General features: G+C 39.7%; 1 protein-coding gene across 7 annotated transcripts in view; it reads left to right on the top strand.

Annotated features, from left to right (window-relative positions):
• Positions 1–21574, top strand: part of rptor (regulatory associated protein of MTOR, complex 1) — a 339346-nt gene that overhangs the window by 247254 nt on the left and 70518 nt on the right. For all 7 annotated transcript variants that reach the window (XM_069929956.1, XM_069929955.1, XM_069929957.1 and 4 more), the window contains 2 exons: positions 3320–3503; positions 7902–8012. In XM_069929956.1, the coding sequence (XP_069786057.1) occupies positions 3320–3503; positions 7902–8012 (295 nt within the window). The remainder of the gene's footprint in view (positions 1–3319; positions 3504–7901; positions 8013–21574) is intronic.

The following is a 21574-nucleotide window of genomic DNA, read 5'->3' as shown; positions in this document are numbered from 1 at the left end:
TGAAGGGTGTCCGCTTAGAACAGAGAGCCAGAGGGTGATAAATCTATGGAATTTATTGCCACAGGCAGTTGTAGAGACCAGGTCATTGGGATATTTAAGGCAGCGATTAGTAGGTTCTTGATTAGTCAGGGCATCAAAGGTGATGGGGAGAAGGCTGGGCACTGGGGCAGAGTGGGGAATGGATTAGCTCATGATTAAATGGTGGGGCAGACTCAATGGGCTGAATGGCCTATTTCTGCTCCTATGTCTTATGATCTTTATGAGAAAAGAGGTAAAGGTTGTAATAGCAAAAAAAAATTGAACTACTTTATGAAATTTAACAACATGAAAGGATCATCATCTTAAATTATAATACAGAACATTTTTGGATTGAACAAATAGCCAGTGCGGATATAATTCAACCCTTGATAATGGCATCTGTCCTTCCTTGAGGAATGATGACTGTTAAGTTTGCTCTGTTCCAAAGTTCAAATCATTTTTGACCAGAAGTAAGCTCTGCAGCTCCCAACGCACATTGGCCTTTTTCTCCACTATCTTTATCTCCGTTTGTCCATTTGCCTTTCTCTTACCAGTTCTCTTGCAAAGGGACCTTGCCAAAACCTTCTGAAAACTCAGTAGTATTCTTTCTTCTACCTTTTAAGTCTCCCTTCAAGAAATAAGCCTTCAGTGTGACGCCATGAAGAGACATTTGAAATAAAAATGAATACTGTTCGTTTCATAAGTGCAGAACCAATCTAGCTCCTTCAGAAGAGATGTCAAGGGAAAAATATGATCTGTAGTAGCAGGGTATAGCATCATGAATTAAATAATTTAGGTCCAGGATTTATATTCCAGCATAGGCCGTTAAATCATAAAAACCTGTGAAAACGATAAAAGCAGGAGCTTTTGAAATGAATCTTGATGCACTAAATCCCTGGACAATATTGTAACAGTTGTTCATTATTTGGGCAGTTTTGAAGTTAATATTTGATGTATATTATGCTCCATTATGAGGAAAGTCCACTCTTGTGTGACCTATGGCAATTTCAAAGTAGTTTATAAAGTGGATGTCTACCACATTAAAGTTTGTAGGAATTCTTCGGATTTGTTAAATGATGAGCATATTTCTCGAGTACAGTTGAATGAAAAAGAAATTCCCAATCGTGTACCATATTGAAGCAATAATGTTTCAAAGACAATGAACGCTGGAACCACTCAGCAGGTGAAAGAGAAACAGAGCTGACATTTCATGTCAAAGGATTCTTCATCAGAAGCCAGTACTCTGGATTTGTTTCAAGTTTCTAATATAGTCAGCCTTTGGATTTTTATAAATTTTTTTTATTTGCCAACATTGAAATCATTCAACTTCAAAATGAACCGTGAATGTAAGGCTCTTTTGAAAATAACACATAATTGAGAACCTATAAAATGCACCAGATCTTTTGCTCGTGATATTTTTGTTTTTCCATCACCTTTTATCTAAGCAATCCTATATTTGTGTTATTCATTTACCCCACATATATAAATGTGTCCTTTGTTCATTGACTGTAATGTAGATTCTAATTTTTAAAAAGTTTCATGTCAATAAAACTTGTGCAGAATGAAATTACTGCTAAAATTGTAAAGTATTCTCATCTAACAGCATAGCTGACCAAACTTCTACAATAAACTTTATTGAACCCTAATGTAAGCTGCTTCTGCTACGATGTGAGCACCTGACTTCACATCCACCTCGTGTAAATGGGACACGCCATCAATGCCCAGTGTGAGGTGAGCATGCAGTTCCTCCAGTTTGTGGGGGCAAGACCTAATATTCCTTCTGGACACTCCAGCCAGATGGTGTTAACATCGACCTCCAAGTGCTCTTAGGCCCTCCCCCTCTCCATTCAAAGAGCTAGCCCCTCCCCCATTACTTGTCAACCTTTTCAGATTTATTGTCAGAGTACATACATAACATCACATACAACCGTGAGATTCTCTATCCTGCGAGCCAGACAGCTAGTGCAAAAAAAGGCATTTAAGAACATGTAAACAAACAGAGAGGGGGGAGAAAAAAATCAATAAAATGCACGTAAGAGTTCTTAAATGAGTCCCTGATTGAGTTTGTTGTGGAGGAGTCTGATGGTGGAGGGGAAGCAGCTGTTCCTGAACCTGGTGGTGCGAGTCTTGTGGCTTTCCCGATGGTAGCAGGAAGAACAGCATGTGCTGGGTGGTGGGATCCTTGATGATTGATGCTGCTGTCTGATGACAGCATTCCCTATAGATGTTCTTGATTGTGAGGATGGTTTTGCCTGTCCTGGGCTGTGTCCACAACTTTTTGCAGGGCTTTCCTCTCAGGGGTATTGGTGTCCCCATACCAGACCGTGAGGCAGCCACTCAGCACACATTCCACCACACATCTGTAGAAATTTTCCAGGGTTTCCGATGTTATACCAAACCTCTGTAAACTCCTGAGGAAGCTGAAGCAATGACCTGTGCACTTTCTTCATGATCCCATTAGCATGTTGCTTCAGGAAAGATCCAAGATAATGATCCCCAGGTACTTCAATTTGCACATCCTCCCCCACCCCTATCTACCTATGACCTCTTGCTTGTTAGCCTATGCTCCTTCCCTGGCCCTTCTTTCCTGCTCCCTCCTCCCCATGTTTTTATTCAGACACCTGCCTGCTTTTTCCTCATCCCTTGATGAAGGGCACTGGCCCAAAATGTTGATGACATATATTTGTTTCCTATGAAAGCTACTTGACCTGCAGAATTTCTTTTGTGCATTAAACGACAATTGATGATTGAATATTAAGTCTTGCCACCCACAAACTGGATCTACAGCATCTGCAGACTTGTTTAACTGCCCTGTTAATCATTCAGTTTTTCTCTCTTTTTTTCCATCTGGCATAAAGAAAATCCTTAAAAGAAAACATCATAGTGACGTAGGTACAGTGCTCAGTCTTTCCCAGGGTGGTTGATTCTACAACTAGAGGGCATAGGTTTAAGGTGAGAGAAGTGTAAGAGGAACCTGTGTTTCAGTCAGAGGATGGACCGTGCCTGGGATGAACTGCCAGAGGAAACTAGAAGCAGACACAATTCTGACATTCAGAGGGCATCTGTACTAATTATGAATTGAAGGGCATAAAAGAATGTGTCCCAAATGCAGGCAAATAGAACTAGCTCAGAATGCCAACTCGGTCAGCATTGACAAGTTGGGCCAAAGTGCCTTTTCCATACTCTGTGACTCTAAAGAACTATCTTTTGTTTCCTGGAAGACAGGGTATTAATATGAAAGTATATAATATCACTTTGTGGAATATTCTATCTTACCATCACATCTGATTTTCTGTCGCAGAGGTTCACCTCCCATACCCAGTACCAGTAGTTCAAGTCTGACCAATGACGTGAGTAAACAGGCAGGACCCAGAGATATCTCATCACCTCGGCACGGAATTGTACCCACTGTAGGGGTGCCATACACTCCACATTCTCACCAGTTTTCCAGAACACGAAAAATGTTCGACAAGGGGCCAGATCAGGTAAGGAATCTTCCAGACAGAAAATAATACAGATGCTGGTGCTCTCTTTAATGTTTAGATCCTCTAAGGAAATGGTCCAAAACACTGAACTGGGTTAGAACTAAACAAAATATTGCTGCATTTCACAAGAGATGGGAGTAGATGACGCACGGTTTGGACGGAGAGCGGTTTTAAGGTTGCAACTATGGAGAAGTTTAAAATTTTAGAAAAGGATTTGCAGAAGTTGTGGCAAATGAACAGTGTGGTAGTTCAAAAAAGAGCTCAAGAGGTCAGGTTCGAGGAACACAGCTGTCTTGGAGGCTCATTTGGCAGGAAGAGGTTACATCTTTTACTGAATGAAATGTCTTTGATAAAGTTGGTACGAGCATCTTAAAACTTGATTAAAGATGTGTTCTCAGGAACCTTTTAGATGGGGAAAAGGATTAGAAGGCAGAAGGGAATGCATAGGAAGAAGAAATTGCACAATTTGTGGAATCCAGCACTGCAGGAGCATAATTTTCTTGGGGGCCATGGTGGTGGAACAAACATTGAGATGATAAAGACACAGCGCAGGTCAAGGAAAGAATAGGAGTGTTTTGGATTAGTTTGGGGTTATAGAAGTTTGGTGGCAAGTCAAGGGAGTATTGAACCGAAAGGACACATAGACTGAGCCGGGGAAAATCTGTGTAATATTGCAGTGAATGAAGTGCTCCCTGCAGAGTCTGGATGTTAAGTAAATCTCAGATCTATCGGAGTTGCACCTTGAATGCTGTGACATGTTAATGTAAATGAAAAGTGTGATGTGATATCTCTATCAGTTATGAAGGTTGCCCCCATCTCGTTCTCCCTTTTAGGATTCATCGCTGTGCTCCTGTTGAGAGAAACCAGCACTTCTGAATCAATTTTTATATTCCTTCAGTCAAAAAACCTTTCAGTGTTTTACTTTGTCTCAGCCAGGTGAATGTTTTTTTGAAACTGACAGCACTATATTATTTTGAAAATCAATCACCTGATAGATATTTACCATTCCATGCATAATTCCATTTAAGTCAAATTGGGTATTTGAGTCTGTTTTAATGAAATGTGTTTTCCTTAAAAAAATACTGTTGTAGAAAAACCTATGAAATGGCACTTTTTATCGTATTTTGGTATCATAATTAATATTCTTCCTTAAAATTTATTTTGTATTCTACTTATTAAATTTGCTCAGTGTATTTACTGTTCCCACTTAGAACCCAGTTTATTATGAGAAGTTTAAGGCTACAGTTGAATAAAAATAATAAAAATTGTTCTGGTTAAAAAAAATACTTACAAATTAGAAACACATTCCTGTCTCTGGAAGAAAGATGATTACTCAAAATTCTAATTCCTAAATTATCATCCATCCACGGCCCATCCCTTTGCAAGCGAAGATGAACACGATGCCTTGTAGCTTTTCAGCTTTAGGCACCATGTGCTGCGGGGCAAGGACTTGGAGGCGTGGGTCCCACGCCACTGGGCCTGGCAGAGTGCAAGGCACGATAGCCAGAGTGACGTGGGATTGCCCCCGCAGTGGTCTGTTTCAAGACCATGCTCGCTGGCTGCTGTTCTTACAGATCCTTCGCCCACCGAGTTTGCTGTTGCAGACCGCTAGAGAAACTGTTTCCTGCGTTCTGTCACAGCTGCCAGCCCCTGCTGCCAGACTGACACGTGCTATTTGCCCATAGCTGGGGCCCTTTCCAGGTACTGATGGCTGTATGAGCCGAGCCCGGGGATTTGAAGTCAGAGTTTACCTTCTCCTCGCCTTTGCCTATAGAGGCTTTGCCCACAAGGCAGCAGGTGGGATCCAAGACAGGTCTTCCAGAACACCCCAGTGCAACTGCAGGATGCTAAAAATATGAAACGCTTCACGAATTTGCATGACATGGACATTGAATATTAATTAAGGCAGTAAAAATCACCAGCATCTTTGAGTTACAAATGGTTAACAGGAAAGTCATTTTGCCGATGCTTGAGCTAGTCTTCTGGTCACATTTTTATATTTATTTCGAAATATAGGAAAATATTTTCTTTATTTTACAGCATTGGGTGACATGGTTAGCATAGCGATTAACGCCACACTGTTACAGCGCCAGAAACCAGGTTTTCTCTGGGTGCTCCGGTTTCCTCCTACCTTTCAAAAACATGTAGGTAAATTGGGTATAATTTAGGCAGTACGGGCTCATGGGTCAGAAGGGCCTGTTACCATGCTGAACATCTAAATTTAAAAATGGAGGAGTTGCAGGTAAGACCATTTATTGCCCATCCTAAATTAGCCTTTTGCTACAGTGGGGAGCCACTTTCTTGGATTACTAAGTATTCCTGATGTCCGTAATGGATTGGGTGGTGGGCTCCAGGATTTAGAACCAGCAATAATACAAGAATAGCAGTATAGTTCTAAATCAGGATGGTCAGAGGGCAGGAGGGGATCATGTTTCCATGCGCCTGCTTCTCTTGGCAGTCTTGCTGGTCTATGTCATGGATGTGGGAAATGTGATCGGAATGATTGACACTTGACAAGATATGATGAACACAAATATGAGGAGAAGGAATCTAGCCCTTAATTAAATTAGGTTGTGACCTGCCGCAATACCTTGAATTCAGAATCTGAGAGCACAACGTGCGTTAGAGACATCTGGATAGTCTCAGATAAATGCAGATAAAAAGTAATACATCAAAAGGTCCTGGAATTCTTTAGGTTGACTAAATTGCACCCATTTGTCAGAAGGGAGCAGAATTCCCGTGGTAACCTCACTACTAATATTGCAGCGACTAGTAAACAGTACAGTTTGCACTTTACTATTTACAGGCGCTATCTTTACAAATCACTAGAATCAGTTGAATCTATTGAATATTGGTTAAAGTCATCTTCTAAAAGAAGAAACATTTTGGCTGCCTCCAGTGGTGAACATCATTCCACCAGTCGTGGTTGGAAGCCTGGTGGAGCATGATATTTTTCAATAGGATGCCTTGATGATGAGGTGGAGCCGAAGGACGTCCACTTCTCACAAGGGGTTAGGAATTCCTCTGCAGATGGCTCATGAGCTGTGACAGGAGGTAGCAAATGAGGTTAGTGATTAAGATCTTTGGGCTACAGTTTGAATTCATGACCTTCCACTTCAGAAACAACAGTTTCATCTCTGAGCCGACCCAAAACCTTTAATCCATCCCTCTTTGTTCAAAGATTTGGTTTGGTGCCCTTTCTCTTGTCTATTGGAAGGTCGCAAGTTTTGGGGTATTCTTCCTACCAGCTTCAGATTATGGTTTTTAAACATAAATTAATACCTGTGCATTTGGCAGGTGTAGATGTTTGCAATCGAGTTCCACAAGGTAAATGCATAAATGTTCAGGTTTTCTGTTCCTGGGTCATTTTGTTGCTTCATACAAACTCTTCCAGCTATTTAATCAAAACCTATATTATGCTGAGGGAGTGTTAAACATTGAATGGGTATAAATACAAAATAGTATTCTTGAGAATTACAAACACTGATGACTATAAATTCCAGGATATATATAATACCAAAGTTCCTTGAATGGTGCATTGTGTTTGGAAGAGCTTCCAAAATGGCTGTTGGATACAAGAGGTGTGAATTGCCTTGCCAAGAACAATGAATAAAGGATAGTAATTGATTATTAATAATTACATGTAATTATATAAAATCACAATTAATTATGTGTCTGGCCCTAGGCGTGTGTGATGGTAGGTGTAGAGGGAGCCTTCACTTTTTGTCTCAACCCGGGGCGTGGGTGATGGGGTAGTTTGGTGGGAACTCCACTTTGTGTCTGACCGCAGGGGTGTGTAATGGGAAAGTCTACAGGTAGCTTCACCTTTTTTTTTTAAAAAAAAATGTTATTACACTATTATAGGTCAGCACAACATCAATGGGCCAAAGGGCCTGTATTGTGCTCTCTGTTTTCTATTAATACCTGAAAGATTTAATGAAGGGTCTTATCTGTAATGCTAACCTTTCATCGTCCTTCAGAACAGATTGATCCATTGCAGCCTTCTCTCCTAATTACATCAGTAAAAGTTGTATTGTGCTTGAATTTAGGACTTTCTGCTTTGGATTTAATGTGATAAGATGGTTTTGCAACTCCTAAATTCTGTTTGGACTCTTGTTTTATTTCAATGTAATCCACAAATTTGCTTTTTTTACCGGACAACATTCTAATTATGATAGGGTCTTTTAAAGCCAGTGACGCTAAACACCATGTTTAGATCACTAAAATGTTCTTGCTGGTGCCCATCCAACACTTTATTGCATTTCTCGAACCTTGCCAACAATGCAGACTGACAGAGGGAAATGGAAAAGAGTCAGAAAAAATCCAGCAGTTGTTTCACAGGGCACAGGGTTTTGTTGCCAGTATGGAAGGGCATTAAAATTTGTTTTACATTTCCAGACTGTTGAAGATTCAGAGGATGGGGTTGGACACAAAAGTTTCATATCTGCAACTATGCAAACGGGTTTCTGTGATTGGAGCGCAAAATATTTTGCCCAGCCAGTGATGAAGGTACATAACCACTTAACGATTAACATTGATTTCTGGTTTACTTATTAGCAAATCAAAGTGACTGTCATGAAACTAAAATGTACATGTGTGGTAAAGAGAAATTCCATGAGGCTGACACAATCGCTGAAGAACTTTCTTTCTTTCTCATATCAATGTTTTAGTGACCTTGATACCTTGGTGCTTAATTCAAGTTCATTAGCAGGCTTGTAATCACTTTCTCCAATTACATTAGTGCAAAATTTCTTGTGATATATTGCTGAACTCCTGCAATAATGACTTTTTTTTCTCCCATGAATTATGTCCTTGGGTTGCAATCCTGAAAACTATTTTGGAAGGCTGCCTTAGTGGTTTGTGTCTTTCATACCAGTAAGATTTAGAAGGCGAAGTTATGTGGAGAAATCCAGGAGCAACTATTCCCCCGTTATACTAAGGGCATCTGTCGTAAAATCTAGAAATGCCTTTTGTTTAAAGCCATTGATTTCTTCTCAGAAGGTGGAGAGTGGTCTGCAAGGCCTGTCTCCCAGTCCATTCCACTCCCCATTACTAATGTGTAATAATTTCTCAAGGGTTCTTTCTCCATTATGGAGAAAAATATGATCACAAGATCCTTGAGCGGAGGTCCAAAAGATCCTAATTTCCACCTTGGTTTCCTTAATTACCCTTGGAAGTTCCTATTTTTTGGGGGTCAATAATACGTGGCATAACGAAAGAACATCTGTCATCTCATTTTTAAATTAACCTCTTCCCTGAATCAGCTCATCATTTTAACTAAAGTAATACTCTGGGTTAACCCTTGTAGTTTCATGATCTTTTCTCTGATATATTGCAGTTTGTAAACCTTTCAATCTTTCTCACTCCTAGACAACAGGGGTGAAATATTGTCCCATTTTTGTCTTTCTATGCAAGTGCTATCTATGCTGTTGTGTATTTTCTATATTTTCTGTTTTATTCAAATTTTCAACTTGCATTTTAAGTAGCATTTGCTTGCATTGTTGCTTAAGAAAGTTCACCGCTTAAGTAAATGTATATTTTTTTAAAAACTTTGTTTCCAGTTCCAGAACTGGAGTTTGGTACATTATCCTGAGGGAAAGAGAGATGTCCAAAGAGAAACCTTGAATGCATTGCTATGATTTTGCTGTGATTTTAACTCCCAGCACAAATTGAGAGATGAATGAATCCTGGGCTAACTTGTTCTGGTCAATATTAATCTAATTTAACTGTCGTCATCTCAGTTATAATTTAACTTGCCCTGATTAAATTAATTAATTCCTGCCAAATTATCAATAAAAGAACCCAGGCTATGACTCAAGCAGAAAGCACCATTTATTTCAATGAATTTGTGGTTAATGTTGGTATGTACTTGGTAATTAACTTAAAATTCTTAAATTGAATGAATTATGTAACAAAATTAGTTGTAATGGCTGTTTTGGGAATTCATATAGTGTAGGAAGTGAGTGTTAAAAAGAGCACAGATGTTCGAATCTGCTGAAGGAACTCTGGGTTGAACAGGATCAGCAGGAGAAAAGAATTCCAACCTGAAATGCTGGCGACTTTGATGCTGTTCAACCCTTTATTCCTCCAACTTATAGTTTTTTGCTCCAGTGTTAAATGAAGTTGAGTTACAACTCAACCTTGGACCAGAATCTGTGAGATCACTTAAGTAGCAATCTTCTTTTGGACAATGTACAGGGTGATTTTCTTATTGAACGCAAAGATCCTCAAGGCAATCACAATGCGCACTATGTTTGCAGTTTTCTATTTTTATAAAAGAAACCCACAACTCGTGATTTTACAATAAATTAAAGTAAATATTGGGATCATCTCGGATTAGCCTTGAATGTTTTCATTCCATTGAACCTTCAGAGTTTAGCAAGTTCTTCAAAATAATTGCAGATGATACACCTCAGGTCTGTGTGCTTAGCCCACTTTTGTTCACGCTACTGACCCACGACTGTATTGCCAGATCCAGTTCATCAAGTTTGCAAATGAATCAATAGTAGTCGGCCTCATCAGCAACAATGGTGAGTCAAACTACAGAGAAGAGGTGGAAAATCTCGTGAAATGGTGCGAATGTATCAACTTCAATGGGGACAAGATGAAGGAGATGATCGTGGACTTCAGGAGGAGTAGGAACAACCACTCTCCACAACACATCAATGATTCTGTAGTAGATAGAGTTAAGAGGATCAAGTTCCTTGGGATGCGCTTAACTAGTGACCTATCATGGACACAACATTTCCTCACTTGTCAGGATGGCACAACATGCGACTGCATTTCCTGAGAAGAGTGAAATGGGCAAGGCTACAGGCCACCATTATGTCAACCTTGTATGGGAGCTCTATTGAGAGTGACCTAGCCAGCTGCACCATAATGTGGTACAGTTACTAAGGGGAAATAGGTCGGAGGTCAATTCACAGGACCATAAGAGTGAAAAAGAGGATCAATATCGACATGATCCACTCTGATCGTTGTCTGAAGAGGGTGCACAAAATCATGGAGACTCTTTCCACCCTGCACACAGTATCTTTCAGTTGCTCCCATCGGGGAAGAGATACAGGAGGATCAGAGCCAGCACCACCAGGCTGAGGAACATCTTCCTCCTGTGGGCAGTAAGAATGCTGAATGACCAAAGGAACTGGTCACACTAACCATCCGAGACTCCCATATTCATGAAACAATATTTATTTAATTATATGTGTGTGTGTGTGTGTGTGTGTGTATATATAATATATATATGTATAAATACTTGTCCTGCTTATGTATTGTTTGTCTTGTTATGTCTGGTTGTGTGTCTACATGTTTTGCACTGAGGACTGGAGAACGCTGTTTCATTGGGTTGTACTTGTACAATCAGGAGACAATAAACTTGACTTGAAATATTATGCATGAATACCCTTGTGAATACAAAATGCCTTTTAAATTATTGAAATGCCTTAAGAATACTCGTAGACGAATATTAGTTGCGCTGAAATTTTAGATTTGATATTTGTTTCATGGGTTTTTATTCTGTACTGTGAGAGCAAAGCACAAGTTGCAAATTGCTTTTTATGGTTATGTAAAACCATTTCTAGATCAGTAAAAAATTTGGAAAATCATTCCCTATTGATCCCTCTTCAGGCCTTTGAAACCAATCAAACGATTTGTTGATGTTTGTTACATTAGCAATATCAATATATTTGACTCTTACTGTACAAAATGTCCCTTCATGAATCAGAAGGAACAATTTAGATTGATCAGATATAAAAATAGTTAGTAAAATTAATTGGTGTAATTGGAAGGTCTGGAGAGCCAAAATTGGCAAGTTCCCATTCAGATCTCTATCCATCAAATCCTGCTGCTGCAGATTGATTCGTGTCAACAGTGATTTGTTTCAGCATATTTCTGTAATGTCTTCCACAATAACAAGCTCATTAACATTCACAAATGGTGGTGCTGTGGATAAAATCAGAGCAGCTGGGGCAAGTAACACCCGATGATCTATAATCTCTCTTGGTGCGAATTCTGTTTGAGCATCCAGTTACTCCCAGCAACAAAGAGAAAGCGATGGTGGACATCTTACCGTGGCATTCACTGTTTCTGATGCAAATGTGCTGCTCGACTTGTTGCTCCATTTCTGTGCTTATTACACTTTTGGAGCCTTGTTACTAATTGACTTTTTTCTCTATTGATGTTCAGGCATTTTCATCAACAACTCCAAAGCTAAATTATCAAACTTAACTTCCACTGGATAATTGAGTTCGATTAAGCTACTGAAAAAGCATTAAAGTATCCCCTTTGAAAGTGCATCATGCTTAGTTCTTTCTCCTGCACTGACCTCAACAGATTGACATTCTCTTGAATTAAACATTTAAAAACAATGCGATCAAGTGATTTAATAAACTGTTCATTAATTGTGTAGGACTCTATTTTCTCCCACTTTACCCAAATGAGGTATGTTAAATCCCTGTCTTCCAAGATTTGTATGTATTACTTAACATATCAGAAACATACATAGCAGTTACATCTTCAGGAAAGGAGCTGCAGTACTTGATTTATTCCTCAAGACTCTACTCCTGATATTTCTCATGTCATGTGCCAGATTCTGACACAATCTTTTATTTATGGAAACTGGCCATCTATACTAGAAAGATTCTGAGGAGATGGGACGTGAGTCTTGTGCTGCAAATTGCTCTGGCTTTCATAGCTATGGTTTCTGTATGATGACTCCAGTGATTTTAATGATGGTGAGGTATTTGGAAATGATCACTTGTTGAAGTTGGTCTATGCCTGCCACTTGTGTGACATGAAAGTAACTTTGCAGTTAACAGCCATGCCTGCAGGTTGTCCAGGGAGGGACCTGATGAGCTATAAGTAAAACTCACTTGCTAGTTATCAGCAAACATTCCTGCTTCAACTTTATCATGGAAAGAAAGCCATTGTTGTTGAAGCAGTTACATATGGTTGGCAATGTGCAAAATATGACTTGGGCTGGTGAAGCACTTAGACCTACATTATCCTTGATGCCACATTGCATCCATTGCTACCTTGATGTCAAGTCTGTCATATACACTTCAACTCTGATATTCATTACCTTTGTCTGCATTTGGACTTTGGCTACAAGAATGTCTGAAGCTGAACAGCCTGCACAACACAAACTGATCACATCTTGCTGCATTTAGCTGATAATTTAGGTAAAACTGTAAATTAATTGGCTGTATCAAGGATCCAGACCCAAAACGTCAATTTGATTCTATTTTTCCTACTGATGCTGTTCAACCCTATGAGTTTGTGCAGAAGCTTTTTTTTGCTCTGGGTCAAGTTTGTTCATACATTATATTGTTTCTTTAACATATGATGCAAAGCCAGTGGCAGCTCTTCTTTTTAGGGTTCAAAAGTGGTGGTCCTGACCAGCCACGATTGGCAATGGATAGTGAAGTCCCTGTCTGAAGTACACTTTGTGTTCTTGTTGACATCCTGGCTTCATCCAAGTGGTGTTCAATATGGACGATTCATGGCTGATTCATCAACAAGTGGACAGTAGGTGTTAATCAGCCACTGCTTTCCATAGCAGTGTTTGAGCTGACAATTCCTTTTCATGATACAATTTTACTGAATGTTCCTAAATCTAAAATAACAAATAGTACAAAGCCAATCAGGACAGTGTGACATTTCTGAGATGGAGCTATCCTGTGAGGTGTCATTTTAGTACAAATTTTCCATTCACCATTGTGCTCAAGCAAGTGATTTGTTTCATGAATAGAGATTTTCAATTGAATCGTAATATGTTATGAGGCATTGAGGATATTTTCTACATTTTTTCATACGAATGAGTTGGATAAGTATATGGATGGGAGGAGGATGGAGGGATATGGGCAGAGAGCTGGTAAGTGGGATTAGAGGAGGGTACTTGGATCAGTGCGGACTAGAAGGGCCAAATTGGCTTGTTTCTGTGCTGTAATTGTGATATGGTTATTTTTCTATTCTGTTGAAATTAAAGATCTAAAACAGTTTAGAAAGTGTTTTTCTGATTCTATACTTTTTGTGTATCTTGGCTTATGGTTTGTCAATGGAAATGGTCACAAATCATGTACTGAATTCCTAAACTTGGTGTTTTCATCGACATATTTGGAGAAAATTTAGTGCGCCAATATATTTAATGTAGTATAACTAATGAACTGTGAGATTTAAAATTCAGAATTTGAAATCTTTTGAAATGAAGAGAGAGAACTCGTGTTTCAAACAGGAGTTTTAACAGTCAAGATACAAGATTCAACTTTTTGTCATTGTAATAAAACAGTATCATATTTCCTGAAATTACTTTTGCCTCCTGTAAGGTAGACAGGCTTGCTATCGGCCAAAATTGCCTGAAGCGTCTCCTTACAGACTGAGAAAGAGAAGCAAAAGAGAGTCCTGCCCAAGTCACCAAGTGTCCATAGATTCATCTCCAGCACTTCCACAGGCATACAGAGTCCATTCCAAACCACTGGCAACCCGAGCTCCAGATCTGAACCTCCGACATGGTCAGGAACCCTTCAGTCCCCTTGGCACTCCCTCGCTTCCCGGTTCTGATACCTGGTACCCATTCATCCAGTTTTGAGCAGTCTCCAGCAGCCCACAGCCTTTGTGGGTTCCTCACCTTCAGTTGCCAGCAGCCTGCTGCATGCATTGGTCTTTTAGCCGCAGAGCCCCCTCACTTCTCCGTGGTCACCGTCCCATGGGTTGTCTCCACTGCTTCTGCTTTGCAGACGGGGGATGGTCTCCCAATTTTCTGGTGCTCTGTGCCAGTCCTCTGCTCCCCTGGAGTCTGCAACCCCTCTTGGCTGCTGCCAGTTAGAAGCACCGCCATGTTGGGCGCAGACCCTGCGGACACGGGATTTTAAATAAAACTACTGTCAGCTCCTTTAACAGGCTGTTCAAAGCCCGTGCGGAGATGACGGCAATTGACCGGGTGGTTGGATCCCACGGGAGCACTGTATCTCCGCTCCTTGCACCCTGTCATTAAGGTGCTAAATATTTATTTTAAAGGACATGATAAATATTACTTAGTTTTGAATTCTCTACCTTTCCAAGCTAAATGTTTTGTTCGTTAGGGATTAATATCAAAAGAGAAGTAAAAATGTATTTTGGTGGAAGAATACGAATAGCCTTTCTGAAACATCTATCAAAGCCCATGTGTCCCATTGTCTTAATTCTGGAAAATGTGATAAAAGCAAACACCATTAAGCATAGAAAGTACCTGGGCTGACCTTTGATGAATGCAGTCCAAGAAGGAGGATGGAGTGTGTTTATGGCATGGCCCAACGTGGATGCAGTGGGCCAAATGTCATCCTTCTGTGCTGTAATTTTTTAAGATTCTAAATGAATAGTAAATGAAATACAATGGACAGAAGTTAAAACAAATGGAATGAGGCAAAGCTACACATTCTGCTGGTCAGGCAAGCACATAGGAATGTTTCATCTTGCATTTACAATAATGGCAGCACAAGACACCCACCTGCCCACCTCTGTCAGACACTACCTACCCTCTGTGAGTGTCTACACTTCCATATTGATGGTCATCTCAGGTCTCAAAACCCATATACAACCATGTACTTCTTGAAATTGAGGAACTGCATGAGAAGTTTGTCAAAGGAGGGACTATAAATAACAACCACAAGAATACATGGCTTTCTGAACTATCATTTTTTTTTACATGAGCCAATTAAGCAGGTATACTCTCAACTCCTCTCATTTTCCATATGTAATGAGTGATTGCAGTGCCCAGGGAGTTAACTGTCTTCCTCAACAAACTAATGGAGTTGAACATCGATCTTGTAATTGGTCCTGGCTGAGTGGGAGATAGAAAGTGTGAAAAATCCATGGTGCGTCACAATCCTAATCAAGAAACACTACTTTATCTCCCACATTGCCTCTCGGGTTCACAGGCAGCTCTGTTCACTGGAAAGTGTGTTTGAAAATAGGTGTGGAATGAGGGATGGTGATGCCCAGAGTAAAAAGGCTACAAATATTTATTTTGATCTGACCATATCCTTAGCCTGTGTTATACAGTTGATTTTCATAATTAACTTTGCAGTCAACTTAGAGGCAGTGAACATGGCATAGTGGGAAGAATTTTTTTTTGCATAATTCTGGATACAATTTTAATTATATCACAACATACATTCAGAGTTTTAAGTGCCTTTGTTCCCTTGATGAATAAATGATTATACCTGGAACCTGGTTTTTGTTTGGAGTAAAATAAAAGGGTGAAATTAAGTCTGGAATTTAAAAAATCTTGCACATGATTTTAATCTAAAAATGATTATTTTTCACCAGCACTCAGACATCTTTCATCCAAATCAAATGCAAGAAGCAGTTAATGTCCAGGACAGACGCTGGACTGACAAAGAAAGATAGCACTTTTGGATATGAATTGTTTAAATTGTGTTGGTTGAGTCTTGAGAGTGATTGATTCCCTCCTGTCTTGACAAAGACTGGTGTCAGGAGCATGCAAGACTTCAGTCTCAGGCAGTGCCTGTAGATTTTGAAGCACACATATTGCTGTTAGGAAATTCAGACAGCGAATAGCCCAACCTGCCTTGGAAGTGCCATTAAAATAATGCCTCAGTCCAGTCATGTCGCAGAAATGCTTATCACAACAATCAATTTAATTTGTCAGCAAGCACACCAATACTGAACTTTTAGGTGGGGGTTTATGAGTCTATCCATGTGTTTATAGCAGTAGAAAACTCCAATATTAGGTGCATTATAGCAGAAATGTATTTTTATAACATCTGTTAATCTTAGAATCACAGGAACTAACCCTTTTGCCCACGCTAATCCCACTGGCCCACCTTCGGCTCCTATCCCTCAGCACCTTTCCAATTCAGGTACTTGTACAGTTATAATTGCATCTGCCTCTAGCACTTCATCTAGCATCGCATTCTAGATATTCTAGATATAAACCTGCCCCTCAGATCTCATGAACCAAAATTATTCTAGGTTCCTCAATGGAACGTCTGGACAGCACGTCAGACAGAGTTGTTAATGGCTAAAAGCTTGATCAAAAGGGTTCATTTAAGAATAAAGAACAAGAGGGATCGGAGAGAGATTTGTGAGCTTGGGGCTGAAGCAAGAACACCAACAATTGTGATTCAATAGAAGTCCACAGATCTAGAGGAGTGCAAATATCTTGGAGAGTTATGAGGCTGGAAGAGTATAGACCAGTGGTTCTCAACTTTTTCTACTTAAGTAATCCCTTACTTACAGATCACCTTCCCACTGACAGTGAGACTGATGATCAACCAAAGGAATTACTCACACTAACCATCCGAGACTCTCATATTTATGAAACTATTTATTTTTATATGTGTGTGAATACTTGTCCTGCTTAGGTATTGTTTGTCTTGTTATGTCAGGTTGTATGTTTGTGTGTTTTTCACCAAGGACCCGAGAACGCTGTTTCGTCAGGTTGTACTTGTACAATCAGATAACAATAAACTTGATTTGAATTAAGGAATTACTTAGGGTGGTATGTGAGTTGAAAAGGAAAGGTTGAGAACCACTGATTTAGATGAAAGAGTGTGCCATTGAAGGTTTTGAACGTTTCATGCATAAAATTAGATCCTTTCTTAATTAGTAATGGTCAAGACCAGCAGCAACCAAGTCACGCATGAGTTTTGGCAGGAGATCGGCTGAGTGGTAGATATCACAGAGGTAGAGGTTGTGTGGATGATGATGTGGATCAAAGTTTATTTCCCAATCAAATACATCACAAATGTCCAACCTCTCCATTTCAGCTAATTGTTGGGATGTGAAGTTGGTCAGTAGGGCATTGAAGGAAGCATTGACTGGATAGTGTGTAGGGAATTTTAATGGGCTCCGTGCAGGATGTTGGTAATTCAGCATTGGTAGAAGAATAAAAATGGCATCAATTTTTATAGCACGGCTCCCAGTCCCCACCACTGCACGGCTCCCAGTCCCCACTACTGCCGTCAAACGCAAAAGTGTTAAATAGTCAATGAAGTCAACACTGCCCCAGTCCTGGTTCTGTGCATCAACCTTCAAATCCTGAATTTCCACATCAATCACATCAGTACACTATCGAGGCAGACAAGATGATATCACTACCATACCTCCAGAACTTGGCACTGCACAGCAACCTTATGGAGTTGCTGAAAGGTAACTGGGTTGCCATGGGTGAGTTGGGCTGAACGGCTCTATAAGTCAAGTGAAACGTAATACCAAAATGCTGGAGGAATTCGGCTGGTCTTTTTTAGCATCTATAGAGGACAGAGATATATTGCTGACATTTTGGGTCTGATCCTTTCTTCAAGGAAAAATCAGAAAAGACAAAAGTAGAATATATCAGAAAGTCTCAGAATTCAAACAATGGGGGAGGACTCCAGACCAACAAAAGGTGGTAATTGGATACTTGAGAATTCATCACATCTGTGTGAAAGTAGACAGGGAAAGGAGAGATGACAGGGAGGGGGGTGGGGGGGTGGGTTTAACGAAAGCCAGAGAAATTGATATTAATGCCATCTGGTTGGAGGGTGTCCAGTTGGAAAATAAGGTATTGTTCCTCCAATTTACGGGTGGTCTCAGTCTGGCAGTGCATGAGACCAGGACAGACGTGTTGGCAAGAGAATGGGATGGTCTGACATGCAGTCACTATTGTGATTCATGTCTAAGTTTCAGGAAGAAGTTTCCCGCGACTTAAAAAAGAAAATAGGTCATGGAATTTTTTTGCACCTGTCTGGCACTCCATCAGTACTTTGCTGAAGGTTCACACTAACCTTGTGTGTTCCAATGGAGGATAGAATTGAATACAGAACCTTCTGCCTTAGGCAAGTAAGCTGCCAACTGCTCTTCAGCAAGAGGGATCATTGAGGATCGTTTGCACTAACTGCAGCTTGCTGTAAATAACTTGTCTCGCATTTATAATTTACTGCAAAGCAGTTTTGATCTGGATACTCAACTCATCAACTTTTATGTCTATGGCACATCTCTTGACAGGCAATGGTCATTTAATGTGACTATTACAGTACCCAGCAGTAAATCGATTCCTCTTCCTGTGGTTACAGATCTTTATTCCTTGCAGAGGCGACCACTATCAGGGATTTATTTTGTGTTGAATCCCACTTTCTTTTAAATTTGATATGAAAATGTGCCACAATTTAAGTTCAGATTTTAAAAGTTCTACTTGTTAATAAACTGACCTATTCAATGTGGTCATGAAGGCAAAAACATCGAGGAGAATAACATTTGGTAACATGATGCAGTAGTGAAATCTATCTGAGTACTTGTTTCAGTTAAAACATAATTCTGGAGAAACTCAGCAGGTCAAACAGTGTACTTTATATAGCAAATATAAAAAATACATAACCAATGGTCTGGGCTTGAGCCCTTCATTTTGGCTTGACCAAAATGTCAGCTGGCACCTGTTCCGTATCTCTACCTTTGCTACGTAAAGTACACCATTTGATCTGCTGAGTTTCTCCATCATTGTGTTTTACCTCAACCACAGTGTCAGTAGTCTCTTGTGTTTTACTTATTTGTCTCTATTAATATGTTAGAATGTTAGAAATTGACAAGGGCAAGATGTTTTTTAAAAAAAAGTGGAGGATGTCCATGTTGGCAAGGCCAAGGCAGAATTCTGAAATTGACTCCTCTTTCGGCCAAATGCCCACATTTTTAAAATTCATTTTAGTGCTCCAAATATTCCTCATGCCCATTTCGACCGTGAATGTACTCATCAACACAGGCATCCACATTTCTTTCTGAGTAATAAAGGTTTAACCGTATCGCAGGCCTTAATTGCCAGCTTCTCTAACCCACATTTCTCATATTTCAATGCAATCACCTTGTTCAAAAATCCAGTGGCAGGAGACCCTATGTTATACAGTTTGAACGGGAAAGTTCTACTAAGGTGAATGACAAACAGGCAGAAGAGCCAAAGAGCCTATTCCTGTGATCTCGTGTTCATTTTTTTTCCCCTCTCATCTGATGAATCGTTCTGCTTAACCTTTGGTTCACCCTCTCTGAGGCAATCATCGCTTCTTTGGGTAAGGAGAACTGTACACCAAATTCCAGGTGTACAATGATAAATAGAACCTGTTCCATGCCCCAAGGCAAGGCTTCTTCTTGCACTGTACAGCAAAGTTTTCTTCTGTAACTGCTTGTTGAGTATGTAATTTGAGTGCAAGAATCTCTGTCCTGCAAAATAACAGCATTTATTAGATGGAGCCAGCCACCAAGTATGAATCTCACTTTCCAGTGCTTGCCCCATCACTTTCCATGCCTTGTGATTTACGTGTTCATCCAGATACTTAAATCCTTTAGTGTCTCTGCCAGTGTCTCAGGCAGTACAATCCGCAGTACAAACACCTGGATGAGAAAATGTTCCAGGAATCCCATCTAAACCTCCTACCCTTAAAGCTAAGCCCTCTGAATGTTTTTTGCTATCTGCCTCTATTTATGCCTCTCATAATTGTGTATAACTTAACAGATCCCTCCCTCAACCACCTTCCCTCTAAGGAAATAAATCCAATCAACCCTGAATTCTCATAACTGAAATTCTCCACCCCAGGCAATATCCTGATAAATATCTTCTGCATTCTCGCTATACTCCAAGACCAGAACGGTGCTCCAGCTGTAACCTAATCAATATATTAGAAAGTTGTACTGTAACCTCCCTGATATTGTACTATGTCCCAACTAATATGGACAAGTGCAATATGCAAAAGTGTTGGAGAAATTCAGCAGGTCACACAGCATCTACAGGAAGTAAAGGGTAACCAACATTAGACAAGGATCCTGTGTGACTTGACCACTTATCAACCTGCTCTGACACCTTACAAAATTTTTACACTTCCCCTCATAATTACTGTACTTTTTGCCTTCTCACCCCTTTCTTGTTAACTTCCTTTTGCAACTTACTGTATATCTGCAGTGTAGTCTCCAAACATCTATATTGCACTAATTCTCCCAATCACATTGTAAATAGTTAGGATACCAATAGTGATCCTTGGGGCATGGAAACAGGTTCTATTTATCATTATAAGAATAACTTACAAATTTGAGCTCTGTACTTCCATGGATATCCAGTCCTCAAATATTCATGTATATTACCACCAATTTTGTAGGCCATAATCTTGCTTAACAATTTCCTGCAGGAGACTTTTATCTAAAGCTATTTGAAAAACAGAACAGGTTCATAATTGGAATTTGTAAATTTGTACAAATGTACTGAATAATTGAATACGCAGCTGGAGTATACATTGAATGGAGAAAATTGTCTCCTGAATCACCTTGGGGAGCAGTAAAGCCTTGCTGTCTTTATGTTCTTCAGTGACTTGCAAGCAGCGTTTACAAATCTTTACAGTTAGTGAAACCTGGAGAATCTTATCCAACAGAAAGTAATATAAAGGGCTTTCTTTAAACAAAGAATCTTTCCTTTGTCAACATAATCTTTGAAGTTGACATGACAGAATTGTTAGCCTAGACCTTTCAGAGGTTGTTAGACAAAGCAGCTGATTATAAAATGAAGTGTTCATAAAATATTCAGAGGTATTGTGGACAGGAAGGAGAAATATCTGACTATTTTAATCGACCAAGAACTGCTAAGTTTAATTATTGCAGATTATCACAATATTGTAATGACTGGTAATGGAGTATCCCTGTGGTTTAATATGTTGCACAGAGTTGTATTGCTGAGTACTTCAATATTATTTGATAATCACCTACATTATGAGGAACATGGCAATTTACTCATTCTGCACCATTTCTAGGTGTGCATCTAAATCTTAAAACCTCAGAGATCATAAAAAAAAGTACTTTATAGTCAAGCTTCTGTTTGATAAATTGCTCTCTTTAGGTAGAGCACAAGAACTCTCAGTACTTGGACCATAATTGGCTGGAAGGTTCTTCCAGTTTGATTTCTTAGAGACACCGCTGCTCCTTTCTCACCCTCAGTACCTACTCCCTCATAATTTGATATTTAAATAAATGTCCACAATTGCAGCAGTTTTCAGAATTAGTGTTATTTCCAGCAAATAATACTGGCATGAGATCATAGACTTGAGTTGATTGGGAATTTATGC

Source organism: Narcine bancroftii, chromosome 3, assembly GCF_036971445.1.
Source record: "Narcine bancroftii isolate sNarBan1 chromosome 3, sNarBan1.hap1, whole genome shotgun sequence".
Classification (NCBI taxonomy): Eukaryota; Metazoa; Chordata; class Chondrichthyes; order Torpediniformes; family Narcinidae; genus Narcine; species Narcine bancroftii.
The sequence above is the reverse complement of the archived record's forward strand: the minus strand, read 5'-3'. Positions and strand labels throughout refer to the sequence as shown.